The 16,124-nt window shown below is 37.5% G+C and overlaps 1 protein-coding gene and 1 long non-coding RNA gene across 5 annotated transcripts in view; one reads left to right on the forward strand and one right to left on the reverse strand.

Annotated features, from left to right (window-relative positions):
- Nucleotides 1-1,143: 1,143 nt before the first annotated feature.
- LOC119863914 (zinc finger protein 300) lies at nucleotides 1,144-12,178 on the forward strand. 2 transcript variants are annotated; one of them, XM_038535004.1, is made up of 6 exons: nucleotides 1,144-1,301; nucleotides 2,018-2,144; nucleotides 2,837-3,075; nucleotides 8,213-8,339; nucleotides 8,578-8,700; nucleotides 9,850-12,178. In XM_038535004.1, the coding sequence occupies exons 3-6, from the start codon at nucleotides 3,064-3,066 to the stop codon at nucleotides 11,406-11,408; spliced, it is 1,821 nt and encodes a 606-aa protein (XP_038390932.1). In that variant the 5' UTR covers nucleotides 1,144-1,301; nucleotides 2,018-2,144; nucleotides 2,837-3,063; the 3' UTR covers nucleotides 11,409-12,178. The 2 variants fall into 2 exon arrangements, with proteins under 2 accessions (XP_038390932.1, XP_038390933.1); XM_038535005.1 differs by having other exon boundaries at nucleotides 3,032-3,075.
- The window catches only part of LOC106558730, a 42,852-nt gene continuing 28,650 nt past the window's right edge, over nucleotides 1,923-16,124 (reverse strand). Inside the window, exons 4-5 of one of the 3 annotated variants that reach the window (XR_005358407.1) lie at nucleotides 14,714-14,862; nucleotides 1,923-2,126 (exon numbers count right to left, since the gene is read on the reverse strand). This is a non-coding gene — a long non-coding RNA (uncharacterized LOC106558730). Of the gene's footprint in view, nucleotides 2,127-11,814; nucleotides 13,239-14,713; nucleotides 14,863-16,124 lie in introns of those variants that run through there. The other 2 variants (XR_005358405.1, XR_005358406.1) reach the window with 2 other exon arrangements.

Here is a 16,124-nt window from a genome sequence, read left to right on the forward strand (position 1 = left end):
AAAACCTCTCTTCATCTAAGTCCAGGTTTGTTTTTACTTGACAAGAGAAATGGAAACGCTCGATGTAAAACCGCTACTTAATTACATGAGCCAAAAACCATGACTTCTTTGAAAACCATGATTCAAAATAGGATGTATTTAAGCACATGAAACATGTTAACGTGAATTTATATATAATGCATATAGATACTTATAGATAATTATAGATATATACTGTATATATACTGTATTTTATATGTATATAAATATATATATATATGCCTGACATAAGACCTAAAGGTTACGGTAAGTACTTCGCTGGTTTATTATTTTTTCAACTCATGTTTTCCTGAAATCTAACCGCGTCGCTGGCTTCCTCTCTATTGTTTTTGGTTTCCTGTTTCTCAGTCTCCCTCTGAGCTCCTCCGCTGTGCCTAAGCGCCCGCTCGTCTGCCCTTCAGGCTCCCATCGCTGTCCACACTGGCCTCTCCTTTGCCGCATTATCGCGGCCCCTGCTTCCTCCGGGTTCTCCACGGCACCGCTCTGTGCCTCAGTCTCCCTCCTGTCTCTCAGTTTTCCTTTCTTCTTCAGTCGGCCCCTGCAACTTAACTCCTGCAAGGAGTTTCCCCTGGAGAATTCCTCATGCTAGTTTTTAGTTTGAAGCTCACTTCTACAGGGCATCCCCTGCCTCGGCACGCCCCGCCCCCGTGACCCCTTCCACCTCTTTGGCCCCTCTTTCCCACAGCGGCATCTCCGCGAAGGGGACGGTACTATTCCACTTTTCACCCCTCTCAGCAAGTAGGACCTCCAGGTGCAGGGCTGTGCCATTTACGAACATGTTTAAGTAGCGTCGTCAAGGACAGTATCTTAACATTCCAAACTCTTTCCCTTTCGCCAAATGCAGTCTCTTAATAGAGGTCGTTGTCACTCACACTTCTTCCCCAATCCTCCTATAAAATAGCTTCCGGCAAAAGGTCGCACCTCATTGGTTCGTGTATTCCCCCTTTCCATCATCTCGGGCCCCCGCGGTGGCCCTGCCAGAAACAACCCGAATTCCTCCGCGTGTACGGAACTGACCAGACTCTCAAGATGGCGCCTCACACGGCGAAACTCGGGGCCTGGGGGCCGCCATCTTGCCTCCTGAACAAAGCCGCCGACGACGCGGAGTGGGCAAAGCCGCCCCGTACCGCACGGCGCAGGCTCGGGAGCCCCGCGCTGTTCTCTTCCACACCGGAAGCGGGAGAGTTCGCCAGTATGGCTGTGACAGCCGTCCCGGGGAAAGCGGTGATGGGCGTTTCGGAGACCTGATAACGGAGCCGCAGGTCAGAAGGCGGGGACGTGCCTCCAGTCCGTGGGATTGGTAACGGGGGGGGGGGGGGGGGGTGTCTGTGGGCGTCAGTGCTTGGAGGCGTGTGAAGTCACGGGGCGGGAGGTATGTGGGGTTAGGGTTGGGTTTATTTGGGAGTCAGGGTTGGAGTGAGGTATGGGATTAGTAATTGGGGAATGATGTGTCAGTGATGGGGTTGTCTGTGGGATCAGAAATGGCGTGTAGGGGAACTAGCCGGGGCCAGTGATTTAGGGGACTCTGGAGAATCAGTGATTGGGGACTAGACCGGGACATCCATGTGATGCTCAGTGATGTGACGGTCATGGGGCAGTTCTGTTGAATGTGTCATTGGAAGGCCTGAGGATTCAGAAATTTGGAGAGAGCAATAATGGGATGAGGGAGTCATGATGATCAGCCTCAGTTTACTGGGAAAGACTTTTACATACATTAAAATTTCCACAGGTTTATGCGACTATCGAATTCTTAAAGGTCAGACCCCTTTTCAGTCCACCATTGCACCCTTAGCCTGCCCTCCCTCCCCCCGCAACAATGATGGACCAAACAAATAAAAAAGGATGGATTATTACTAAAAGTATGATTTTCGGCCTTTTTCTAAGCTTATTGCAATCATTTTATATTTTATTCAGGAAACACTGAACACCTGCTGGGTACTCAGACATAAGCATCACTATTTTGATTGTTTCCTTTCAGATCAGTTTTGACAACGCCTGGAATACTCCACATAAAACAGTTTCCCTGTCATGGGAGCTTTCAGTTCCTCTGAATCACTTCAGTCTTGTCTGTATGATTCCTCCTGGGACTGAGAAAAATTGACCAGGTATATACCTTTCTGCATTGTATCATATTCTCTTGTATGAGTGGTTCCAAGCTATCACCATTTTTTTTTTTGCTATCACCATTTTTATATGCAGATGACTACTCTTTTGAAAATCTGCCATAATAGTTGTTTTTTTTTTTTTTTAAGATTTTATTTATTTATTCATGGGAGACACAGAGAGAGAGACAGAGAGAGAGAGGCAGAGACACAGGCAGAGGGAGAAGCAGGCTCCATGCAGGGAGCCTGTTGTGAGACTTGATCCCCGGACTCCAGGATCATGCCCCAATCCGAAGGCAGGCACTCAACTGCTGAGCCACCCAGAAATAATAGTTTAAACAGAAAATATCTTAAATTTTAAGATTTTGGTCCATGAATATTGGTTGGCAGGGGAATTTGCTGAGTGAAGGGAAATATAAAAGACCTCTTGGGAGATTATTGGAATCAACTGCAGGTTCTTTCTGGGGGGATAAGGGAATACATTTCTCAGTTTTGGTCATGGGCATTCTTGCCAGGGAAGTCCATCTGCCGTTAATGATTATATAGATCTATTAATGTTTATTGCCTTGTGAAAATTTTCTACGAATAGAATTACTGGTTCATAGGGGAACTATAAGCTGTTAGTAAGTCAATATGAAACATATCTTCTCATCTTTACAATTAAATGACCTTGACCAAGTTCTGTATCATTATAGTGTAGTCACAAGAGGACTTCCTTCACCTAATGCTTCCTGACCCTTCTGCAAGGACCAAACAGCCTTATCCCATTGGTCATCGTATTATCCACCTGACTTCTAGTGGTGAACGTTTCTAAAGTGATGAATATGGAAGCTGCAGACAGAGTCTGGTCTATGAAAATGTCCTTCTGATCACCAGTTTTGCTTTTTCAGACATCTGCCCTTTTAGAAGAGAGCAGAAAATCATGAAGTCCCAGGTGAGTTGCTTGTATTTTTAATTTTTAAAATTTCCTCCTTTATTTTCTGTTCAATCAAATGGGAAAGAACAGATAGATAAAATTTGGATTAGGAAAAATGTAGCCAAACTAAAAATCAAGACCTAGAAAGAGTTTCTAGGTAACATGTGGATAACCTGGCCTGAAAACTTTTTAAAAATGGACATGGTAATTTCTTTGATCTTCTTGTAGACTTCATGAGTTACATGATTTGCAATCCTCTAAAGAGAAAACATAAATTTCTCATGGGAAGAAATTATTTTTTGCCATGTGAGACTAAAATTTCCATTTTGGGTCTTTCAAAAGACCAAAATGTAATGGAGTATATAGTGTTTTCATCAGCAGCCCTGTGGAAAAAGCAATAATAGGTTGCATATAGCTATGTCATAGAATGATCTCTTTTAGAGGGAAGGTATCATAGTGTCATAGCCAAATGCCTTGAACTTGATCCTTCAGAGCTGGGCTCACCAGACTACTACCTGTTGGTCAAATCCAGTTCTCTGTTTTTATGAATAGTTTTACTGGCAGCACAGCCATACTGTTTGTTCATGTATCATCTATGGCTGTTTTCCTGCAACAATGGCAGGGTTGGGTAAGTACAACAGAGACCAAATGGCCTGCAATGTTTAATATACAAACTTTATGGAAAATGTTTGTTAGATTTCTGGTTTAGAGAACCTAATTGATTACAGAGGCTTCCTATTGTCCAGTTCTATCTACTGGTAAAATCCAGATAACACAGGATTGGTACATTTTAAATGTTCTTCCAGAATATGTTTTCCTCCAAAAGGGCAATTCTTAAATTATAATTATCTGGCAAAGCTTGGTAGAGCACGGGCCCCTGATGCTCCTTACCCTTTGCTGTGGTTTCTGATTATGTAGGATCACTGTACAACTCAAGGCCAGTTCCTTCTCTGCACTTCCATTTTTAGCAGTCTGTGATACTTTTTCTCCCTGCCAACATTGGCTATATACACAGTATATAACTTTAAACTGTATAAATAATAAAAAATTTAAAACTGAGAGACCTTTTTTTTTTTTACTGAGAGACCTTTTAACTTCAGCTCTCCTCCTCCTGAGATTATCAGTGTTTACCATTTGTTTGTAATACTCCAAACCTTTTCAATATGAATATAACTGTGATTAAATGTGTATGTGTGAAAATACAAATGTATAAGAGTGCCTCTCTTTTTTAAAAATTTTATTTATTCATGAGAGAGACAGAGACAGAGGCAGAGACACAAGCAGAGGGAGAAGCAGGCTCCATGCAGGGAGCCCGACGTGGGACTCAATCCCAGGTCTCCAGGATCAGGCCCTGGGCTGAAGGCGGCGCTAAACTGCTGAGCCACCTGGGCTGCCCAACAGTGTCTCTTTATTATGTTTTTCTTTGGAAAAATAATGTTATAGTAAACATTCCGTGCTGCAACTTTTAAAATTTTACTGTCCCATGTTAAGATTTTTGAATGTCTTTCCCATGCCAGTACTTAGATTTCTTTATTATCTTAGCAGATGCACTGGGATTGTTTTCTTTTCCTTTCTTTTTTTTTAATATTTTATTTAAATTGGGACTGTTTTCTTAAATTTAAAATGGAGGTTAGAATCCTCACAGGGTTGTTGTGAGAATTAAGTGAATAAAAACCATGCCTGGAACTGTATCTGGGGATAGTTTGTTCTGTATTGTTAGTTGTTATTGTTAGTATTACTATTATATCATCATCACTGTTACTGTCCAATCTAGAATTCTCGTGTATATTTTACAGTACAGCTTATTAAGTGAGTTCTATAGAGAAAAGATGGAGTTGTTTTCTTCTGGATATCAGTAGCTGTAGAGTTGTGGCCACCAGCCACATGTGGTTAACTAAACATTTGAAATTGGCTAGTGTGAATTGAAATGTGCCATATATGTAAAATACATACTGAGTTTAGAAGATATAGTTCCAAAAAGCTCACTAATAATTTTTAAGGATTGGTTACACTTTGAAACAATATTTGGATGTATTGGGATACATATATATATTTGAAATAATTTTTTGAATGTGGCTACTGGAAAGTTTAAAATTACTTATCAGGTCAGTCTTAAATTTCTGTTAGAGCAGCTCTAGAGAACTTTTATTAGCTTTTATTATGGACTTTTTATTAGCTTAATAAATCTAACTACCAGGACTAATTAACTGATTATATGCCTCTTCCTTTAGGAAGAGGGATTTATATCTTTTGCATATTGTCCAGGAGTGAAGTCATTTGTACACATATCTGTTCTCCTCCACCTCTTCCATTCTCCCAGTCACCCAAGTCATAAGAGTGTTTGTAGATGATAAAAGTAAAATTTCCCAATGCTTATGTACTATACTTTTCTCAAAGTTAACAAAATTTATACGTATATAGTATATTGAAGCATTTGAGTATAATTAAAAAAGCAAAATCAGAATGTTAGAATTACACCTATTAAACTTCCTGTCAGAATGGATTTTCTCTACATTCTACATTTATTTTCTTTCTCATGTCGCTGTTATTCAGAAGAATACAACTGAGTAATACACAAAACTGTTTTTAACTAAACGTGAACTTTATAATCGTCATTCATTTGTTTTTACCAAATGTTTGTTGAGTACCTAATGTGTATCATATGCACTGGCTGGCTGTGGAGTATCTCAAGAAGATTTAGGTATGGTTTTATTTCTGGGAGGAATGCAGAGAAAAATTAGGTAAATGGATTTGTAAACCAGCATTGACAGATAAAAGCTCTGTAATAGACATGGGAACAAGGAACTGTTAAAGCAGAAACAGGAGAACAACCAGCTTTTTAAGAAAGTAAAAAATAGGCTCAAAAGATTATTGAACTTTGAATCATGAGGGAAGTAGGATAAGGATGGGAAGCAACAGTTACAAAAGTAGAAAGGGCAGAGTAGTTTTAGGAAGGCTGAGAATTTGAGGGAAACTAAGATTTAGGGTGTTTCATGGGGAGTTTGACTAAAGATGTTATTAAAAGAATAAGATACAGGGGCACCTGGATGGCTCAATGGTTGAGCGTCTGCCTTTGGCTCATGTGATAATCTCGGGGTTTTGGGATCAAGTCCTGCATCAGGCTCCCTATGGGAACCCTTCTTCTCCCTCTGCCTATGTCTCTGTCTCTGTCTCTGTCTCTCTGTGTCTCTCATGAGTAAATAAATAAAATCTTTAAAAAAATAAAACAGTAAGATACAAAAGATCTTGTTCACAGTATCCAGGAAGTAGTGTGGAGTGCAGTGGTCAAGAACTCAAGCTATTGATTCAGAATTCCTGCTTTTAAATCTGCGAGTTAATCATATATTCAGTGTATAACCTCTGGCAAGTAGTTACTTAACCACTGTAATCCTCATTTTTCTCATATGTAAAATGAGAAAATTAATAAGGCTGTCTAAAGGACAAACTAAATGTCTGGCAGTTTGATGGTGTGAATATGGGACTTGGCATGGGGTGAGAGGCATCTTGAAATCGAGATGACTGAGATGAGGCTGATTGTGTATGCAAGGATGGAACCAAAGGATGCTTTTAAGCAGGAAAATGTCATTTGAAACAGTGTTTATTTTTTTTAATCTCAAAGAAATATTTGATAATAATGAAAGATTAGGGGGAAAACCTGAAAAACATTTTAAAATAATACAGATAGGGATCCCTGGGTGGCTCAGCAGTTTAGCGCCTGCCTTCAGCCCAGGGTGTGATCCTGGAATCCTGGGATCGAGTACCATGGAGTGTGCTTCTCCCTCTGCCTGTGTCTCTGCCTCTTTCTCTGTGTCTCTCATGAATAAGTAAATAAAATCTTAAAAAATAAAATAAAATAAATAAAATAAAATAAAATAGATAACTGAGATTCCTCTATTGGGTGATAACTATTGTGAACATAATTAAAATAGTCACTTTTCCCTCCAGAAATACCTTATGCCTCTACACTTACCCAAGTCTTATTTTAATGTCACATCAATAATCTTTTTTTTTTCTTGGGTGTTTCCTGATATTTCTCGTTACATCTGTTTTCAGTATTGCTATTGTAATTGGTGTACTTCGTTATATTATTAGGTCTAGCATATATATATGAGACTGTTCATTGAGGAGAAGCTATGATTATTTTCTTATAAATTGAGGGGATTAAATTATGATCTTTAAGAACTCTGACATTCTGTGTTTCTCCATATGTGTGTTTTCTCTTTTTAATGTTTTCTTTTTAAAAGGCTTTTTCTGCTCTATAATTATTACTAAAAGTTTTCCCATGTTTTGTTTTGTTACTTTAATGCTCTTGGCTATCTTTTTAGAGTTTAAATTTTTGCTCCATCCAGAAGGTATGTTTTCTATTATCTAAGACATAGGTTACAGTCTATTCATTTGCTACTTTACTGTAGCAAAGTACCACAAACTGAGTAGATCAAACAGCAGAAATTTATTGTCTCATAGTTCTGGAGGCTAGAAGTCAAAACTCAAGGTGTCAGCAGCTTTGATATTCTTTCTGAAGGCTATAAGGGAACAGTCTATTCCAGGCCTCTCTCCTTGGCATGTACATGACCATCTTTTCCCCTATCACTTCATATCATGTTTCTTCTAGATATGTCTGTCTCTCTGCAAATTTCTCCTTTAGATACAGACATCGGTCATATTGGATTAGGGTCCACCCTAATGATGTCAGAGAATTAATTATATCTGAAATGACTCTGTTTCTAAATAAGGTCACATTCTGAGAAACTGGTAGTTAGAACTTTAACATACAGATTTTAAGGGGATACAATTCTACCTTTAACATAGGGATTCAACATTATTCTTCTGTTGATTATCAAGTTGTTTCAGTATTATTCTTTGATAATCTGTCTTCCTTTCAGTTATTGAATGCTGCCCTTATCATTTATTAAATTACCATTTGTATCAAATTGGCATTTTGATCTATCTCTTCTGTTCTCCTTTTTTTTTTTTTTTCTCTTCTCTTCTGTTCTCCTGATCTGTGACTGGCTCTTCTTGTAAAGACAAGATTTTGTATTGTTTTTCCCAAATACTGTGATACAAAACTAGGCATAGGCATAGTTTTGTATACTGCAGTAGAGATGATGAAAATGAAAATGATCACTTCAGATTGAACAGGAATATACTGTTACAGGGCTTAGTATCATTCAAGGATGTGGCTGTGGATTTTACCCAAGAGGAGTGGCAGCAACTGGACCCTGCTCAGAAGACCCTGTACAAGGATGTGATGCTGGAGAACTTCAGCCACCTAGTCTCAATGGGTAAGGATGGCTTTCCTACATAACTCAGACTTGTCCATCCAAGAGCCTTTTCTCATAAGGTGCTGTGGTTTGTAGTTACTGACATATATAATGACTTTTATGATCTTTAGACCCTCCCAAATGGAGGTCATTTTTTTTTAAGGGCCACCTGGACTGCTTCATTGTAGCTCTCTTGAAACTACACCTTCACTTTTCCTTCAGTGTAGTCAATCCCAGTTCTTCTATTTCCATTTAATAGGATATCCAGTTTCCAAACCAGATGTCATCTCTAAGTTGGAACAAGGAGAAGATCCATGGATCATAAAAAGAGACATACCAAATTGGATGTATCCAGATGAAAATCAGGCAGATGGAAGACAAGGGAAGTGAAATATCAGTTTTTGTTTTCTTGATTGATTGATGCCTGAAGTTTATGTTCTGTCCTTATTGAAATCTCTTATTCTTTGTTCCTGTACTGAGAATTTAGTAGGCATTCAGCAAATAATTGTGAGCCTTTATAAAGGAGAGCTATTTCTTATTTATCCTCTTTCTCTCTCTGCATATATGTATATCTCTAACACCTTTTATGAAAGGCAATAGAAAGGCAAAGTCCTCCCAAGAACATAGGTTGCACTTTAGATGGTAAGACCTCCAGGTACATGGCTATATAAATTATATGTCAAATACAGCTACTGTTTTTAAAAGTTCAGAAAAAATGAGAGTCTAAAGATGTAACAATTTGAGAAGGCATTTTCCAGAGCATATAGCTGTAGCTGCTTTGAGAGATATATAAAGTGTTGATGATGCTGAAGGAGGAGGGTAAAGGCCAACAGGTGGAAAGAGACTATATGAACAAAACTTTGAAGTTAGAGGATTAAGGCTTTTCTGGGAGAATTTAGAGTATATGAACAAAACTTTAAAGTTAGAGAATTAAGGCTTTTCTGGGAGAATTTTGCTAGTTTTACTTGGTACATATAGAAGGTATTTATGGCAAGTAGTGGAATATAAGCTTGGGTTCTTTGTGTGAATCTGATACTGAATCCATAGCAGGATCTTGGATTTTTCTGTTGTTTGTGTTAGTTTTTAATTAGGAAAGTAGACTGAGGAGAGTTAAAAGTATTTTGACTACAGAGGAACCTTGTTTCTGTGGATAGTGGTGGCAGGATAATAATAGTGAAAAAAAAAATATATATATATATAGCAAATGGTTTATAAGATAAATAAATTCAAAAGCTGATAAAGGTTTCAGAAAGCAGAGGAAGTGAAAAGATTCTAGAATAATAATCCAAAATTAGAGTGATAATCAAATACTTTTCTATCTTCTTCAGGTCTAATTTTTCCATGAACTTTTCTCTTTAACATCCTTTCCCATCATTCATCTGATCATACTGTATGCTGTACTGTCTTATGAGATGGCCAGCCCCATCCCTATGGTCTGAGCTTATCAACTACATTGGATTATTTGTTCTGTTCTTTTGCATTCTGTTAATTGTTCTTTACAATCGTTTTATTTTATCTTTCTTTCTTTTAGACAGGAAAAGTAACCTTGACAACCCCAAATCATGTATTTTGGGGTCTGTTTCCTTCCGTAATAATATCCTGAAAGGAGTCACAAAAGATAGTTCATTGTACTCCATCTTAAAAGTCTGTCAAGATGATGGTCAGCTGCAGAGATGTCAGGAGAATCAAGACAAGCTTCTCAGGCAAGTAACAGTCATCAGCAACAAAACAGTGACTATGGAGTCAGGCCATAAATATAATGCATTGGGAAAAATATTTCATGAATGCATAGATCAAGATACTTTAAAGCAAAAATCCCATAACTATGATATATTTAAAAAGAACTTGAAATATAATATTGACCTACGTATTTGTAATAAGAGCAGTTCAAGAAAAAACCTTGATGAAAGTTTTGGATGTGGAAAATCATCTAGCCATGGTGTTTCCTATTCTCATCTTGAGAAAATTCACAATGGAGTAATGCCCAATAATAATAATCAGTGTGGAAACATTTTTAGTAGTAAACAATCCCTTATTCAATATCAGAATATTGAAACTAAGGAGAAAACCTGTGTATGTATTACATGTGGAAAAGCCTTTGCTAAGAAATCACAGCTCATTGTACATCAACGAATTCATACTGGAAAGAAACCATATGATTGTGGTGCATGTGGGAAAGCCTTCAGTGAGAAGTTTCATCTCATTGTACATCAGAGAACTCATACTGGGGAGAAACCTTATGAATGTTCTGAATGTGGAAAAGCTTTCTCTCAGAAATCATCCCTCATTATACATCAGAGAGTTCACACTGGAGAAAAACCATATGAATGTAGTGACTGTGGGAAAGCCTTCTCCCAGAAATCACCCCTCATTATACATCAGAGAATTCACACTGGAGAGAAACCTTATGAATGTAGAGAGTGTGGGAAGGCCTTTTCCCAGAAGTCACAGCTGATTATACATCATAGAGCTCATACTGGAGAGAAGCCATATGAATGTACTGAATGTGGGAAAGCCTTCTGTGAGAAGTCCCACCTCATTATACATAAAAGAATTCACACTGGGGAGAAACCTTACAAATGTGCTCAGTGTGAGGAAGCCTTCAGCAGGAAGACAGAACTCATTACACATCAGTTAATTCATACGGGGGAGAAACCTTATGAATGTACTGAATGTGGGAAGACCTTCTCCCGGAAGTCACAGCTCATCATACATCAGAGAACGCATACTGGAGAGAAACCCTATAAATGCAGTGAATGTGGAAAGGCCTTCTGTCAGAAATCACACCTCATTGGACATCAGAGAATTCACACAGGAGAAAAACCTTATATATGCAGTGAATGTGGAAAAGCCTTCTCTCAGAAGTCCCACCTCCCAGGGCATCAGCGCATTCATACAGGAGAGAAACCATATGTATGTGCTGAATGTGGAAAGGCTTTTTCCCAGAAGTCAGATCTTGTTTTACATCAGAGAATTCATACTGGGGAAAGACCCTATCGGTGTGCTGTATGTGGGAAAGCATTCATTCAGAAGTCACAGCTCACTGTACACCAGAGGATTCATAACAGTGGTAAAATCATAATGAACTGAACACAATAAAGCCTTCTCAGTATGAGTTCAAGCCTTAATGAATACTAGGAACCTGACTGATTTGATATTTATGGGACATCTTTAATAGATAAAATTATGCAAGAGAATTCATGTCTATAGTGTGGTGATACCTAGCTCAGCAAAGATGATGGAAAGTAATCGTAAATGAAGAACATTTTCAACATGGTGTGTAAAGCTTTTTATGGTCAGTGGAACAAATTATGTATATAGAATATTGTCAAGTTATATATTCTTTATTATACCATATAACAATAACCAGATATTGTGAAATTGCTAATAATAGCTTGGCATAATTTTGGCCATACAGGAATTCCCAATAAAGGACATGAAAAAAGCGTGAGTAAAAAAAAAAAAAAAAAAAAAAAAAAAAAATTAAGAAACTACATTATAAGGAAGGGGCTTAGCATAACCCCTAAAGATACATGTAAAATTCTTGTACAAAGATGGAAAGATAGGTGGATCAGATTCAATACAGGTGATGTTTATGCATTTTCCCATCTCAAGCATATACATTGCATTTAAGTTGATCTGTCTCTCTGGAAGGATCCTGGACCTTTAAATTGGTGCACCTTGACCAGGTCTCCCGTTTATTCTTCCTCACTAAGAGTTTGGTATTGTGGAAATGCTTTGGTACTGAGGCAGATGGTCTTGTGTTTTAATCCTGGCTCAGCTACTCACAGATTGTGTGACTTCAAGCAAGCCTACTTCATCCATTTGAATATTTTATCATTAAAAAAATACAATGTAGAGCATGTTTTCAGTTATTATTCGTTCTTTTTATCTTTCCTCTCTATCCTCCTCCAACTGGATGCTAAGACTAATATGCAAAAAGCTACATCTAAATTTGCTTTGCATTCCAGACGCTCTGCTTTTGATATCCCATTCCCATGACAGTTCTCTTTACTGTCTTTGACTCTGGTGGCCTTGATTCTTGGTGTGTTAAAGTGACATTATGGTTTTATTATTTTTTACGTACATTTATATAAACCATAGTGATTACACGTAAAGACCCTGACTAATGTCTCTTCAGGACTTCCATTGTGCAACCCCAACTGTTTTCCCTGGGAACAAATGACACTTGTAGAGCAAAACTCTTGGGATGAGAAATTATGCCTGCCACAGATTTGAGAACTTGATATCTCTAAAATATCTCCTGGTCTCTTTCCTGTGGTTCTGCCTGTTCCTCCATGAACAGCTTTAGATGAGGACCCTTGCTGGAGTTGCCTACAGAAGAGCATACTTGGCAAGAATGAGGGTGTCTGTACATATATTTATGTTCACATAGTTCTTCATGTAGTTCCCACTGGATCCTTCACATTTCTTGCCCACCTGATTCTCTTCCTGAATGGCTGAACTATTTTGAAAAGATGGGGACCTTTAGGGTGAGAACCTCTGCAGAGGAGAGGGCATGCCTAACAGTAATGTAGCCAATTTCTAGTCTGTGTGGACAAATTTTTGGTTTCATTATGAACAGTGAACTGAGAACACTACCATCAGATATTAATTGACCATTCAGACCTGAGAAAGAAGGTCTAGCAGTACATATTTTGGGTTGAGCTACTGTAAGGTTTGGTCATGGAAGATGTCCTAACTGATCCTTATGAGAAGGACCCCCCCAAAAAAAAAATTTTTTTTTAAATTTTTACTTTTATTGGTGAACACAAATTTAGTGAAAAGTGAGTTCTATATAGTGACAGCTATGGAAGTAATGTAGATATAACAAAGATTCATAATTCCTACTTTACAGGCTTCCCATTTGGTTTTCCTCTGTCACAAACCTCCAGGCAACCTTGTTGATCTGATGAACATCTATAAGAATCACAATTTATACTTACTACCTACTGATTTAATGCTTCACCCCTTTTTTTAAACATTTTATTAGAGGAGTTAATCAGTGCAATGAAGCAAGAATAGGAAATAGGCATAAGGATTAGAAAGGAAAACATGGACATTGTGGGTGTTGCAATTGTGTATAAAAAAGCAAAAATGTACTGATTAAGTATTAGAAGTAAAGAAGTTTAGTTGTTTTATAGTTTTAATATTGAAAAATAAGCTGATTCTACATACCACCAGCAGAGTGAAAATTTTAAAAATACCATTTAATTGGCATCAAAAGTATGAAACACCTGAAATCATGTAGTGTAGGACCACTATATAGAAGATTATAAAACATTACTGAATTAGGCTTAAAGATGGATTCATTAAATTTTTTGGCTGAAAGACAATATTAAAGATGCCTATTTTGGGGATGCCTGCATGGCTCAGTGATTGAGCATCTGCCTTTAGCTCAGGGCATGATCCCATGTCCTGGGATCAAGTCCCACATTCGGCTCCCCACAGGGAACCTGCTTCTCCCTCTGCCTATGTCTCTGCCTCTCTATGTTTTATATAAAATCTTAATTTAAAAAAGGATACCTATTTTCCATTAAAGTGATTTATATATAGTTGGGGAGATGAGGAAAGAAATTGAAATCCAGAGGAATAAGCCCACGCATAAATATAGAGTTAGTTTATTTTATTATTAAGAAACAACAAGGGGATCCCTGGCTGGCTCGTCTGTTTGGCTCCTGCCTTCCGCCCGGGTCATGATCCTGGAGTCCCGGGATCAAGTCCCGCATCAGGCTCCTTGCATGGAGCCTACTTCTCCCTCTGCCTATGTCTCTGCCTCTCTCTCTGTCTCTCATGAATAAATAAATAAAACATTTAAAAAAGAAAAGGAACAACAAAATACCACATAGCATGCAGGTAACCAGCAACTGGCTATAAATTTCTGTGAGGATTTTTAGTTCTATTATATGGAATTGGAATTAGAGCTACAGTTGTTATGAATCATCCTACTGTTAGTAAATGGCAGAAACTCTATTTTTATCAGTAGTTAACTGAGCTTGCTCTGATGTTCTGTTACACTTAATTCTGTATCAGGCTTATTATGATAGTCTATTCTTCATAATTTTCACAGTACCTCTTCCTGTGGTTGCCATGGCACTGGATATAGCACATACGATGATTCATATCCTTTAGCATTCCTCAATAAAGATCAATTTCCCACATTATTCAATGCATTTCATGTCAAAATCCCATAAGCGTTCTTTTTTTGGAAATTTTAAAATTTAGTTATAAAATTACATATGGAGATGCTAAAAGGCAAAAATAGCCAAGATACTTTTGAAGAGCAAATTTGGATCATTTACCAGACTAAGACTTCCCATAAACTAGTAAAGACAATGTGGCATTGCATTTGGTAGTCAAATAGACCAATGGTAAGAGAATCCAGAAACAATTACCTGTAGATTCTCGAGTTAGGACAAAGGTGGCAATGTAGGTTGTAGGAGAAAAGTGATACTTCAATAAATGTCTCTGGCTCAGTTGTCCACAGGTAAAACAAAAAATGAAAACTTCAATTACTGCATACTGTTCACAGTTCCACCTAAATCTGTAATAGAAGAAAATGTGTTGCATAAGTACAGATCAGGCAAGAAGAAAGCCTGGAAATACCTAAGCATCCAACTCAATAGATTAGAATAAAAACATTGTGAACTAAAAACCAAGAAAGTAAAAACAGAAGTGATAAAAAAGAAGATGAAAATAGAGGAGAAACAACAAAATAGGAACAACAGAACATTTTTTATGAAAAAGATCATTAATCCCATGGCAATACAAAGAAAAAGAAGGCATAAATATCTATAATAAGCAGTGAAAGGAAACAGCATCATTTCAGAATCTACAGATAATTTAAGAATCTTAAAAATATTTCAGTACAACTAAATAAGTAAAAAATAATGCCAATTCCACAATATCTATTCCAGTAAAGAGAAGATCAAGGATCTCTGATATATTTTATGAGGCTAACATGACTATGATGCTAAAGTGAGACAGAGACATAAGAAAAAAGTAATTGGTGATCAATATTTCTCCTGAACATAGACCATAGCCATCCTTAACAGAATATTTGCAAATCAAATTTAGCAATATTTTAAAAGGAAAGTCCATCCTGGCCACGTAGAGTTTAAGAATGCAAGGTTGGTCCAATATATGAAATCAATTGGTGTACTTCATCATATCCATAGCCTGAAAAAAAATAATAACCATACGATCATTTCAATAGATGCAGGAAAATCATTTGACAGAAATTCCACATCTATTTAGAATAAAAACTCAGCAAGCTAGAAATAAAGGCCAGCTTCCTCATATTGTTACAAGGCATCTGTAAAAAAAAATCTAGTCATCATATTTAATGATGAAAGACTAAATGCTTGACCCCAAGCATTTTTTTTTTTTTTTGGCTAAAAGTCTAAGATGTATGCTTTGTTCTTCCTTTTTTTTTTTTTTTTTTCTTTTTGCTTTGTTCTTCCTAATGACCATTGTGCTGGTGACCTTAGCCACTGCAGTAGGGAATACAAAAAGGGAAGGTTGTGTGTGGAGTGGGAGGAGGCAGGGATGGGAAGTGCATACATTTGGGAAAAGAAGAAATAAAATTGTCTCTATTTGCAGACAACATGGTCTTCTACATAGAAGATCTCAAAAACTATAAAAAACCTAATAGACTTAATAAATGGCCTTTCCTGGGAATTTAAGAAACAAGCAAAGGAGGAAAAAAAAGGCAAACAAAGAAACAGACTCTTAACTGTTAGGGAACAAACTGATGATTACCAAAGGGGAAGAGGAAGAATGGGTTAAATAGGTGGTGGAGATTAA

This window comes from Canis lupus, chromosome 4 (genome assembly GCF_011100685.1).
Source record: "Canis lupus familiaris isolate Mischka breed German Shepherd chromosome 4, alternate assembly UU_Cfam_GSD_1.0, whole genome shotgun sequence".
Classification (NCBI taxonomy): domain Eukaryota; kingdom Metazoa; phylum Chordata; class Mammalia; order Carnivora; family Canidae; genus Canis; species Canis lupus.